General features: G+C 49.7%; 1 protein-coding gene across 2 annotated transcripts in view; it reads left to right on the forward strand.

Annotated features, from left to right (window-relative positions):
* Nucleotides 1-6,902, forward strand: part of Crmp1 (collapsin response mediator protein 1) — a 55,423-nt gene extending 48,521 nt beyond the window's left edge. For both annotated transcript variants that reach the window (XM_051164866.1, XM_051164867.1), the window contains exons 12-14: nucleotides 961-1,140; nucleotides 3,555-3,720; nucleotides 5,868-6,902. In XM_051164866.1, the coding sequence (XP_051020823.1) occupies nucleotides 961-1,140; nucleotides 3,555-3,720; nucleotides 5,868-5,959 (438 nt within the window). In that variant the 3' untranslated portion in view covers nucleotides 5,960-6,902. The remainder of the gene's footprint in view (nucleotides 1-960; nucleotides 1,141-3,554; nucleotides 3,721-5,867) is intronic.
* The last annotated feature ends 6,813 nt before the right edge of the window (nucleotides 6,903-13,715 follow it).

The raw sequence follows: 13,715 nt of genomic DNA on the forward strand, positions 1-13,715 counted from the left end.
GTTTTATTTTATTTCCTAATGATAGATGTTAGTGTGTGTTTAACTGGGTTTGGGCACATGAAAGTAGTGCTTGTAGCAGTTAGAAAGGGGAGTTGGATCCTCTGGAAGTGGTGTTACAAGGCTGTGAGCTGCCTGATGTGGGTGTGCTAAACCCAATTTTCAGTAAGAGCTGAACCAAATCCTCTGCTGTCTTTCTTTCGCCTTCCTTCTTTCCTTTTTTCTTTCTTTCTCTCCCTTTCTTCTCCTCTCTTCCCCTTCTCTCCTTTCCTCTTCTCTCCTCCTTCTTCTCTCATGCCTCTCTCTCTCTCTCTCTCTCTCTCTCTCTCTCTCTCTCTCTCTCTCTCTCTCTCCCAGCGATGCTCAGGTCAGGGACATATTGAGGAAGCCAGTTCTTTCCTTCCACCACATTTGTCCCAAATATTGAGCTCAGGTCATCAGGCTTGGCAGTAAGCACCTCTACCCACTGAGCCACTTGGCAGGCCCTGTTGTCTTTTCAGTCGACGAGACAGCAACAACATGACCTTGCCCTGTGCTCAGACTGTAAGTGTGCAACGTTTCTCACCTTCCACCCAGCTGTGCAGACTGGGCTCATTGCTTGGGACGTGATTTTCTTGTGTGCTCCATGTGTTTTAAGGAAGCCCATATCCTTTGACCTTGTACTTTAGGGTGCTCTCCCCTACAAAAGGTAACAATGCCACAGAAATGTAGGTTACAACCAGACTGTCCATAGTGCCTGTCCTCAGGGAAGCATTGCTCCATTAGAGATGCTCAGGGTGAGTGGTGACTTCAGTCCTAGCAGGTGCTGTTCGTTGTCTGTTGTACAAGCAGACTATTACACAGGGAAGAAAAAGTCATCGGAAACCACTTACAATGGAGCAGCATCGATGTGTGCCATGCTGACGCTCCAGGAGAAGCCTTGGGTGTGGGATGGAAGTAAATGCGGGCTTTTTGCATTCACAGACTGTGGAATACAACATCTTTGAGGGCATGGAGTGCCACGGCTCGCCCCTGGTGGTCATCAGCCAGGGCAAGATTGTTTTCGAGGATGGAAACATCAGCGTCAGCAAGGGCATGGGTCGCTTCATCCCTCGGAAGCCTTTCCCCGAACACCTGTACCAGCGTGTCAGGATCAGGAGCAAGGTGAGCTCCCGAGTGGAGGGCCCTTGTGCTGTGTCATCCGCTTCTTGGGGAACTGGGCTCTGTCCTGTGCCGAGTTGATTACATGGCTCCATCTGGCCCTGTTTGTTCATCTGAGGTCCGACAAGGTCAGGGAGGTTGTAGGGCCTTGCAGGCTGTGCCAGTTGAACCTGTGTATGCGAGAGGTATCCGTGAGCTGCTTGGGATTCTGTCCTCACATGGTCCACTGGAAGGTCATGGGCCTCATTTTCCAGATTAGATCCTGGTGCTCAGGCATAGGAAAATTACCCAGTTGACCAGCCATCACAGTGGGAATACACCGCCCACAGTGCTCCGGGGCTGGCTCCACCCTGGTCTGCCTCACCTTCTCATCCTCCCTTCCTGCCAGATCTGTACATACCTTCCCCAAGATCTTGATCCACAGTCTTGGAAGGCCCCAGCTAAGCACAGAGCAGGCTCTGTCCTTGTCTCTGACTCAGAAGAGGGAACTTTGGGCTCCTTACTGTGGCTCCTCCCTGTCTGTGACCTGCCTGTCATTATATCAACTCATTATGCACATGATCTAAATGACGATGTGTGCCAGAAGGTCTCTGTTCCTTGTGCATACATATATGTGTGTCTACTTTGTGTACTGTACATGTGTGCCATTAAATGTATCGTACACATGCACATGTGCACATGCCCATTGTGTGTGCATGCATGCATGCATGCACATTTTTCTGTTGCTTGCATTATACTTACACGCATATGTATTTTATACTATGCACACATGTATGTGTGTGTTCATTTATCTATTGTGTATATCACACATGTATGCAGATGTGTGGGTGTGTGCCCATTGAGTGTGCTGTGCATACATGTGTGTGTTCATTGCATGTACTGTACATGTCTGCACTTATACATTGTATATTATGTATATTATACATGTTAGGTGTGTTATACATGTATGTGGATATGTGTCCATTTTGCACTGTGCACACATGTATGTATATGTTTATTTATCCATTGTGTATATTATACATGTATGCATATGTGTGGATGTGTGCCCACTGAGTGTGCTGTGCATACATGTGTGTGTGTTCTTTGCTGTACTGTACATATCTGCATATATATAGGTATGCGCCTTGTATATCGAGTATATATACATGTGCATTCATATTTGTATGTGAGTAGGTGTGTGTTCGGGTGTGTTCCCGTTCTTGTACTTTGTCAATGCCAGTACTATTTCTGACTTAGACAGAGTAAAGTTAGACCCCTTCTTCCAGCCCTAGGCCCCACAGAGTTGCCCCCAAATGTCAGCTGTTCCTCTGCCAGCACCAGATAGACACACATCACAGACACTGTGCATCCACTGGGAAGAGAGGCAGAGTAGGCCAAGGGTCTCAGGCACCAGAATGGCTGGGATGCCTTCCCCACTAAGGGCTGGCAACATCCCTTACCAGGCTGTAGACCTTCTAGCTGGGCTGCAACTGAGGTCTATGGTCAACAGTTAACTGTCACCGAGAAAGTACCTGGCCCAATGCTAAGGTATCAGTTTACATCAGGGGGTCAGGTTGCTGCACCTAGGATTCTCTACCCTTATGGCTGGGGTTGGGCAGTGGGCAGGAGCCAGGCTAGGAGTGGGGCACAGAACCTGACTCTGGCCACTCTGAGCCCAGAGGAAAGGTGGTCACTGAAGGGAGGTATGGGAATCAGGGTATCAGGGGCTGAAAGCGGGGTACAGATCACCAGAGGCCTTGGCAGTCAGGGAACAGGCCATTGGGACAAAGCTGATCCTGGAGCTGGAGCTAGGGCATGGGCACTTGCCACCACTGGCACCCAGAGGGCTTGTACAGCTTCCTGGATGCATGTTGCTCTCTGAGGCCTGGAGTCAGCACCTTTTCTATGGTCGTTCTGGGGCTTTCTGGGCTGTTCAGGATCTCCAGCAGGCCCAGAGGGTCCCTGTTTCAGTTCTATGGCTGACAGCCTGTCTGCCTCTGGATGGTGGCAGCCTGCCCTCTTGAGGTCATTACTGAGGAGCTCTTCTAGTACTTTGATTCCTCTGTCCTCCCTGTCTCACCCTCACTCCCTCTTTTAACCACTTGCCTGGTGTCAGTCCCTCATCTCCCTAAGGACTTCTGTAAAGATGGTAAGACTGGTCCTTGAATACCGTAGTCTGGGCCTGGGCAGCGAAGAGCGTGGCAGGGAATGTAACTGTGTGGAAATGACTTGAGGTCCTTCAGCATGAAGCTCTGTGTGCATGTATGTGAACAGACGTGTGTGCATCTATGAAGCATATGTGCGTGTAAATGTACCCGTGTGTGCACAAGTGTGGCTTCTGTGAGTATATGTGTGGCGTACAGCTAGACGGCCTCTGGCCCTTCTGTTGGCGGGGCACAGGCACAGGATCAATCTGACCCTGACCTCTTTCTTTTCAGGTTTTCGGGTTGCATGGTGTTTCCAGGGGCATGTACGACGGCCCCGTGTATGAGGTACCGGCTACACCCAAACATGCAGCTCCCGCTCCTTCTGCCAAATCCTCGCCTTCCAAACACCAACCTCCACCCATCAGGAACCTCCACCAGTCCAACTTCAGCTTATCAGGTAACCAGGCTCCTGTGGGAAGGAGAACTTGGTTTCGGGCAAAGGTGGAGATGGCCAGTTGGGGTCACACTCCTATGCTGTGGCCCTGAGGCACAGGGTAGGCTGCAAACCATGTTGATTCTTGACCTTGGCATCACCGGTCAGCCCTGAGGTTAAGCAGGTGTGTGTGTGTAGGGCAGGGGAGCATAATTCTTATACCTTGAAGCCAAGGGTGGAGCCTAGGGGTGGATATGAGGCAGGGGCCCTGTCATTTCCTGGGTACATGCTCTGTGCCTGCCACTCACCCTTCCCTCCCCCTGCCACCTACCTGGCTTAGAAAGCACAATATGGACTTTATGTCCCCCCACAGGTGGTGATGTGTTCCTGGTATTATTTGAAGTTTCACAAAATGCAGTTTCAAAGTCCCAGGATTCAGGGTTCAGCAACTCCACCAACTGGCTACACGAGGGCGCGCGTGCACACACACACAGACACACAGACACACACGGAACATTGCTTTGAAATGATTCCAGTTGTCAGAGCCTTTGCATGGTCCTAGGGATTTGATGATGAGTTCTGCACAGCTGGACTGCTTCACATGAGCCGAGGAACCTGCTGAAGCCCACAGTTTAAAGCCTAGGCTGCTGCATTCAGTGGCTTTTTAAAATAGGAACCATTTAAGTGTGAGCCATGAGCTGTGTAAAAATAGGCAGTGGGCTAAAGTAGGTCAGTGGGTCACACCAGCAAAGAGAGGTGCTAGCAACAGAGGGTGTGGCAGGAGCTGGAAGAGGATGTAGTTTCAGTTAAAGTTGTAGCATGAGAGGTACCCAGCAGGGAGAAAGCAGTGGGTGCTGGGTCAGGGGACCCCAGGACACCTCACTTCCCACGATCCTTTCTTGGAATAACTATCTGAGTGCAATTCTGGTATTAAAGGTGGCCAATGTTATTGCACAAAGAGACTCGAAGCACAACTCTAGCATCTTCTACGGTGTGCATAGGGGGCTGGTCTTCCATGCTGGGAGCCCCAGGGACACTGGTATCTCACTGCCGGCTTGCAAACTGGCTCCCCAGTCCCATTTTATAACTAAATACTGTTGATCCAACATCAGATGTGAGTAGAAAAATCTCTAGAACACCACGTTAAAAGCAAGCCTGTGTTAGGGCCCTGGGCCTGCCCTCCATCTGGGCTCTCCATTCCCTCTGAAGAGCTGCCCTCAGGGCCTCGTGGACATTTACCAAGTGTCACTATTGCTGCTAGCTACATAGCTGATTTTTCTGCATTGCTATCAAGCTCACCCTTGTCCACTTCAAAGGCAAGACAATGCTACAGAACATAGGTGCAGTATGTTAGTCTAATGGGTGTTTTCGTGCCACGGTCACCTGGCAAGCAAGGTGCAGAGAATTGTGAAGGGAAATTAGTGAAGTGATAGGCTGAATCCTGAGTTACCAGGAAGGCAGATGGCTGCCCACGAGGCAGCTGGGAGAACCAGAGTTGTACTCTAAACCAGGCCCTCAGTAGCTCGAAGAGACAGGCCCTGTAAAGTCAGGGTCAGAAGGGAAGTCAGTCAGTCCACATGCAGGCACAGACTTGTGTAGTGTGCATGTCACATCTATGCAATGCCTCTAGAGCAAGGGACACTGTCCAGAGAGCATGGTGGGCTTTGAGGACAAACCAGTACAGGCTGAGTCCTGCCTCCCAACCTAATATGTGTCCTGTGAATATTACAGAACCTAATACCAGGCTGAATGTGAACCTAATAGTCAGTCTGAGCCTCGATACCCTTATCTTTGAATTGTGGGTTAAAAAAAAAACAAAACAAAACCATATATCCGTCATGGCATTGCGTGTTCTCAGCACATGCCAGAGCACCAAGCCTGCTGTACGTAGTAGGGACTCACTAAGTGCTTTCTTCTTTCAAGGCCAAACTCCACAGGGGTAGGAAATATAAGAGGGGGACCCCAGGACTGGCAGGCATCCAGATATCAGGCAGGTCTACAGGTCAGGGAGGCCTCCCAGAGTGAATGTGGATAGAGTCTTGAAGGAGGGTTGGAGTGATTGGCATTTCAAGATGGGGCACATGGAATGCCTACAAAAGCGAGGAGGGCAAAATCTTGGCATCAGCATGCTGAGGTGACATAAGCAAGTCTTATCCCACTGTCTCTTTCAGGTGCCCAGATAGATGACAACAATCCAAGGCGTACAGGCCACCGCATTGTGGCACCCCCCGGTGGCCGCTCCAACATCACCAGCCTCGGTTGACCTCAGATGAGCCAGATACGCAAGAGTGAAGGATTCTGGGAAAATGTCCATTCCTTTTTCCTGTCTGTGTTTTTGAAGCCCACAGTTTTAGTTGGTACTGATGGAGGGGAGATTGAGTGATGCTCTTTCCTTCTCTGTTTAGGAAGAAGTGGTACTAGTGTGGTGTGTTTGCCTGGAAGTTCCTTGCCCACAGTGTGTGTTCACACCGACTCCACCTCAGAGCATGGTGTCTCCATTTTCCCTTCCTAGTGACCCCCAGGTTTAGCATCGTCCTACACTGTTCCCTCCACTCCTCCACGACCCTCTGAGTGATGGTTCCTTTGCGCCCTATAGCTGTTCTAGGATAGGATGCATGTTAGTAAGTTTCGTATGCAAGTCTGAGCGCGGCTGATGGGCATCTATCGTAGAGGGCCGACATAGACACAATGCCGAGACCTTAGCCCCCAGGGGAGACTTCCAAACCCTTACAAATGAAGGCTCTGCCCTGAGTCTTCACTAGAAAGATGTCATCCCCAGCCCCACCCTGACTGAGACCTGTGAATATGCAGAAAGGCAGGGGAGCCTTCCACCTGGTCCCAGAGCTCCATCACCCATGTCCTGTGTCAACAACCCGGTCCCTGTGGCACCTGTAACTGGCCATGGTGTCTTTCTGGCCTGTGTGTTCTTCTAGCCAGCCTTGGGCTTTGGGCCCAATCAGGCTCACATCCAGAAAAGGGGGTCCTGACACCTCACTCGGGCCTGAGGATGGTGCGGTAATGGGTCTGCCCAGGCTGCCTGAGTCCCTGTCCCTCTGAAGAGGCCAGCGGGGCAGTCAGATTTTTAAAGTTTTGTACAGTTTTCCTTTGTATTCACTTCCATTTTTACTTAATAACTGACTTGTTGGTGGCTCTTATTTCTGAATTCAAAGCTTGTGGAAAAAAATAAAGAAATTAAATTGCCCGTTGACCTGAGTGGGTGTTTTCATTTGGGTGGATCAAATAAATGTCTGGCACTCATTCTGCCTCTGTGATGAGCAAATGCTGAAGACACTGAAAGGGTTAGAGGCGGTGGTGGTGGGGCAGTTAATGTATACCTTGGGAGAAATGGGTCAAGACCTTGGATCGGTAGGTAGGCTTCTGGGATGTGCATTGATTGACACAGCACAGCTAACAGCCGGTCTGCTAGGAATTGGGTCACTAAGGATGAAAGTGCTCAGTGACTTTTATGTTGCTCTCTAGAGTGGGGTGTGGGGGTGGCTGGAAGAATGCTGTAAGGGGTAACACTGCTCTCCAACAAAGTCAGTCTGGGGTTAAAGAACAGGAGGGTCCTCAACGAAAGACACCCTTGAAATTGAGCTGGAGTCTTTCTCTACAATTCCTCAGAAGCCCTGTAGGAAAGGACACAGGGTTAGCCCAACTTGGCTTCAGGAGATATCTTTCTTCACAGTGGCTGTGTGTGAGGCTGCATCACAGGGCTGTGTGAGTGACCAGAGCCTAATTGGGGTATAATGTGGATCTTCTGGGAACCAAAACAGCCTTTTCAAAATCCTTGTCAGGCAAGGCCTCGAGGGCTATTGGGCAGGTTGGGTCTCAGCCGGCGCCTGACTACATAGGTGTCAGCTTAGAGGGGGCCACAAGGCCCACGCTGGGAAGGTGGTTCTGTTCCCACCACCCTTCTGTGTTTGGGGTTGCATACCAGCTTTGAAGAAAGAAGGAATCTCCTCCTCTGGCCATCCCTTCCCTCTTGAGGACTTGTGGTGTCCTACCATGACCAGGGAGTAAAGTCATGTGGGCAGGTGCTGGACAAGGACTCCTATTAGACCAGGCACCCCTGTTCTTAGTCTCCCTGACCCCGGCCATCTGTCTGTCTGTCTGTCTGTCTGTCTGTCTATCTATCTATCTATCTATCATCTATTGATCTATGAGAAAGAGTTTCTGGCTATTTATTTGTTTGTTGTTTATTTATGAGGCAGGATTTCTGGTCATTTGTTTGTTTGCTTTTGAGATAAGGTTTCTCCCTTTATCCCTTGTTGTTCTGGAACTTGCTCTGTAGATCAGGCTGGCCTTGAACTCAGACATCCACCTGGCTCTGCCAAGTTCTGGAATTAAAGGCGTGCACCCCTACACCGGGGCCAGATCCTGGTTTTAAAGGCCTGGAGGGGTCATAGAGAGAGGTTGAGGCTTGGGAACACGTGGCAGGGTTAGAGTCTCCGCAGAGTGCTCAGGAAAGGCTATTGGGGGAGGTGCAACCCACACACTGAGAGATCTCAGTACTTCAGAGATGCCAGTGGCACAGGACAACTGCTGAGGGCAGTAGCTGTGTGGAGGTAGAGTCAGCCTAAGCCTAAGAAACAAGCCGTGTGTGCTGTGCTGTGGTTGTTGGAGCCAGGGGAGTGCAGCTGCCCAGGCCCTTTGGAATCCACAGGGTTGTGAGCAGGTCCCAGGCATCAGGCGCTGAACTTTTCACATTGTGGAACTTTGGTTTGGCTTGTTCTGATTGTGACTGGCCTGGTTCTTTCCTTCTTGGATTAAGGGAGTATTCCTCCCCCCCTTTTCTATCTCACCCCTCATCTTTATTTGGGAGTCTTTAAGCTTCAACTTCCCTTCCACCCCTCCAACCCTGCGTAGGAGAGGTTAGTGGGGAGAGGGGACCCCTTTACTTCTCCAGGCTGTTTAGGGTCACTGTCCGACTCTGGTCTCTTTAAAATGCTCCTCGCCACAGGCCAACACCACATGCCCCACCGCACTCTCTCTGTGCTCTTATTCATAGCCTCAGAGCCCTAGACCACGCCCCTTCTCATGCTGCTGGCGAAGGCCAGGTACCAGCTGGCAAAAGCCACGCCCCTCAGAAGACAATCAACAGGTGTGGACAAGTTAAAGCTCAAACTAAAACCCCACACGTGGGATTAGAACAAAAACATATTTACATAACACAACTGAGGTTACAAAGAACCCAAAACTTCCATTACATCCACATTCAAGAGACTTTGAAATGTTAGAGACTTCAGGTACTTTAGAGAGACTTCAGAGATATTCTTAAAAATTCTTCTCTCCCTTATCTGGGGACGCCTGGTGGCACTCAGAGGAAGGATAATAGGTCATCAAGAAGAGACTCGATACCCTATGAGCATATACAGGTGGAGGAGGTCCCCCTCAGTCATAGACATAGGGGAGGAGAATGGGGGGGAAGCGGGAGGGAGGGAGGAATGGGAGGATACAAGGGATGGGCTAACACCTGAGATGTAATTTGAATAAATTAATAATAAAAAAAGGGAAAAAATTCTTCTCTCATACAATATTCCAACCACAGCTTCCCCTCCCTCCGCTCCTCCCAGCCTCCCCACTCCACCCCAGATCCACTCCTCCTCTCTTTCCCTTCAGAAAAGGGACCTCCCTAGGATATCAACTGAACACTGCACAACAAGTTATAATAAGACTAGGCACAAACCATCCCAGGTCTTGGTAAGGCAACCGAGCAGGAGGAAAAGTGCCTGAAGAGCAGGTGAAAGTCAGAGACGCCGCCATTCCCACTGTTAGGAGTTCCACAAAAACACCAAGCTAACACCCATGACATATTTGCAGAGGACTGAGCTCAGACCCATGCAAGCTCTGTGACAGCTGCTTTAGTCTCTGTAAGCCCCTATGAGCCCTGCTTAGTTGATTCTGTGAGCCTTGTTCTCCTGGTGTTCTGGACCTCTTTGGCTCCTACAATCCCCAGCCCTGCTTCATGGGATTCCTTGAGGGACCCTATGGAGATCTTCAATATGGACTCTTTCTCTACCCAATGTTTGGCTATGGGCCTTTGCATCTGCTCTCATCAGCTGCCAGAGGAAACTTCCCAGATGATAATTGGTCCAGGCATTGACCTACGAGTATAGAAAAACACAAGTAAGAATCATTTTATTGTTTTTTTTTTTTTTTTTTTTTTTTTTTTTTTTTTTTTTGATCCTGGGTCTCTGGGCTATTCAGTCTCCAGTTTCCGGTCTCCCAGACAGTGTCAGGCATGGGCTCCCTTTCATGGTATAGGCCTCATATTAGACCAGGCATTGGTTGGGCTGCTCCCATCTTCAAGCAGGATAGATATAGGTTGACTGTTTTGTGCCCGTGCTGTGTCTCACTCTGAGTACCGGAAGCTGCGTACATACAGAGGATGGCCATTCAGGCTCTGCATCCTCCATTATTAAGGGTCCTCACTAGGGTTACTCTTGTAGAGTCCTGGGAGTTTCTACTGCCCTAGGTTTTCACACTGACTCCCAAAGCCTTTCGCTTCCAGTCATCTCTCCCTCCATTCCTCTGTCCACACTTAATCTGTTCCCATTTCCACTCGCTCCCAGTCCACCAGTAAACTCTATTCTATTTTTCCTTCCTGGGGAGATCCATATACACTCCTTAGAGCCCTCCTTGTTACTTAGCCTCTCTGGGTCTGTGGATTATAGCACAGTTATCGTCCATTTAACAGCTAGTATCCACTTATACGTAAGTACATAACATGCTTGTCTTTTCTGGAAGACCTCTCTCAGGGTGATATTTTTCTCTAATTCCTCCCATTTGCCTGAAAATTTCATGATGTCATTTTTTTAAAAAAACACGCGATTAATACTACACTGTGTACTTACCACATTTTCTTTATCCATTCTTTGGTTGAGGGACATCTAGGTTGTTTCCAGCTTCTGGATATTGTGAATGAAGTTGCTATGAACATAGCTGAGCAAGTGTCTTTGTGGTAGGATGGAGCATCCTTTGGGTATATGCCCAAGAGTGGTTTAGATGGGTTTTGGGGTAGATCAAGTGCCAGTTTTCTAAAGAACCATCATAATTGATCCCCATAGTGGGTGTACAAGTTTGTGCTCTCACCCACAGTGGAGGAGTGCTCCCCTTGCTCGCAGCCTCGCCAGCATGAGCTGTCACTTGTATTGCTTGTTCTTCCTGCTCAGATGGGAGCAGACTTGGGAGCCTAGGAACCACACAGCTCTGAGAGGAAACCTCCTCAGCAGAGGCGCTGCAGCCTGAGGGAGGATGTTCCTGGCTGAGCTGGAGTGCTACAGTGTAACAGTTCCACTTTGCAGCTTCCAGGGGAGGGTGGCCCTAGCTGAGCTGAGGAGCTCCATTTTTTTTTTTTTTTTTGTCGTTGTTTTTCAAGACAGGGTTTCTCTGTGTAGCCTTGACTGTCCTGGACTCACTTTGTAGCCCAAGCTGGCCTCAAACTCTCAGAGATCTGCCTGCCTGTGCCTTCCAAGTGCTGGGATTAAAGGTGTGTGCCACCACCGCTTCTTGGCTTCTTTTGATGAGAGAGTCACAACAGGCAGCAAATCTCATAAAAGAGATTTATTGGGAAGGACGAATCCAGAGGTGGCCGGGTGGCTGCCTCTACTCCCAGGGGAGGACAGCAGGGAACTGAGCTGACACAGTCTTTACATAGGATTCTTTTGTGGTAGGGCGGAGGGGTAGGGGAAAGTTTCCAGGGGAGAGATTTCCAGGGTGAGGATTGGTGGGATTTCAAGTCCTGAGTTTGCCGGAGCTCAGGGATTGATTACTTCCTGTTCGGATGGTTCACCCAAAGTTAGCATAGTCTAGGAAGGGTCCTGTTGAAGGGCTGGAGACAGTCTTTGTGACAGTTGTGGAGGCTGCAAACACTGTTACCATAGCTAGACAGGTCTTTGGGAGAGGCCTATTGACTCGTGCCTCAACGGGTTTACACAGACTTAAACTCAGGTAAATTCTGAGGTAGAACAAAACAACTCTCCTCAAGTCCAGCAGTTTATTTACTCTTGGACACACACCACCTCCCTCCCTCAAGTTCCCTGTCAGCAACACCACCTGAGGCTTCAGGTGCTACAGCTTCCTCCATGACCTCAGCTTCTCAGTTTCTCCAGGTGTCTGATCTCAGTCAGGTCCCAGGGCTGTGGAAATTTACCCTCAGCTGCTCTGGAGTCCTGAGGTGTGGCTGTCTGGAGGTGTAGAGAGGCCAGGAGCACAGCCTGAAGAACCAAGGGCTCTTCTCAGGGACTACAAGCTAAATGCAGTGTGGGGATACCAGTGGAGGGGAGTGGTGACCAGCAGAGCTGAAGAGCTGAAGAGCTGGAGGGTGAGCCCAGGAGCAAAACTTGAAGCAGCCAGGCCAGGTACAGTGTGGCACAGCCTGGTGCCCCACTGTCAGGTGGTGCAGTATTAGTGCTGGAGCCATGGCCAGGTGTTTTCAATGAAGTCCACTGGGGCCAAGGTTGCCAGATTCGGGGGGGGGGGGGAGGCCCTACATTATTGAGCTTAGCCATTCAGACTTTGTATATTTTAAAGAGACTAGACCTTTAAAGTGAATTTTAAGGACCGTGGGACGTTTGAAGATGGGCTGTTTTATATTTCGATACTAATGTTAACACAATATCCTGGGTACAAATGAGAAAGGAGGGCTGGGCGGTGGTGGTACACGCCTTTAATCCCAGCACTTGGGAGGCAGAGGCTGGAGGATCACTGTGAGTTCGAGGCCAGCCTGGTCTACAAAGCGAGTCCAAGACAGCTAAGGCCACACAGAGAAACCCAGTCTCAAAAAAACCAAAAGAAAGGGGGAGGGTAGGGGATGGTTTCAGTTGAGTAGTGATGTATTTGTGTGTCAAGTTGACAAGGGGTCAGTTGTGTTGGCTAGTTGTGTGTGTATGTGTGTGTGTGTGTGTTTCCCCAATATGGATACCAGCTGGAGTCATCTGAGAAGAGGGAATTTTAGTTGAGAAATGCCTCTATAAGACTGGACTGTAGGTAAATCTGTAGGGCATTTTCCTGGTGATTGATGTGGAAGGGCCCAGCTAAGTGTGGGTGGTCCTGAACACTATAAGGAAGCGGGCTGAGCAAGCCATGAGGAACAAGCCAGTAAGTGTGCTCCTCCAAGGCCTCTGCTCCAGTTCCTGCCTTGAGTTCCTGCCCTTGGTGATGGACTGTGATGTGGACCGGTAAGCTTTTTCCTCCCCATGATGCTTTGGGCCATGATGTTTTATTACACAATTGAAACCCTAGCCAATTCGAGTTGCCTGGCCAGTCTTGGTGCTGGTGGTGAGCAACATGGTTTGTATTTGCCACAGTCACACCATCAGACCAGAGGACCCAGGTGACATAGTGGTCCCTATGCAAGCATTAGTCCAGAATCCCGCACAAAGGAAAGCAGAGCTTTTCAAGATTCCTTAGGTGACATGCTTCATTAACACCACCAGAGGGCACTGTGGACTCGCGGATGGGACTCCCATTCTAGGCAGAGTTGGAAACATAGTTGATTTCCTGGTTGTGACCTAGGCCCCCTACACATATGTCGCTGATGGGCAGCTTGGTCTTCATGTGGGTCCCCTAGAACGTGGAGTGGGGCTGTCTCTGACATGGACACTGTTGCCTGCTTTTGGATCACTTTCCCCTAGCTGGGCTGCCTTTGTTCGGCATCAGTGTAAGAGGATGCACTTGATTCTCATGGAACTTGATGTGCTGGGGTGGGCTGATACTGAAAGGAGGGGTCCCCTTTCTGAGAAGGGTAATGGGGCAATGGGGAAAGAGGGTGGGAGGGTGGGACTGGGAGGAGAGAAAGGAGGGGCTTCGATAAGGAAGTCGAGTGAATGAAAAACTAATTAATTTTTAAAAAGCCTGATGATTACAGGGGAAGTGTCTCAGTCCTTAAAGTGCTTGGCTTCTGAGCATGAGGACCCTCTGGCCAGGCAGCCTCTCCCAATTGGTGAGTTCCAGGCCAAAAAAAAAAAAAGCCTGGTCCAAAAGGAAAAAAAAAAAAGTGGATAGAAAGGCTGGTT

The sequence above is a fragment of the Acomys russatus genome, chromosome 22 (assembly GCF_903995435.1).
Source record: "Acomys russatus chromosome 22, mAcoRus1.1, whole genome shotgun sequence".
NCBI classification, from domain to species: Eukaryota; Metazoa; Chordata; class Mammalia; order Rodentia; family Muridae; genus Acomys; species Acomys russatus.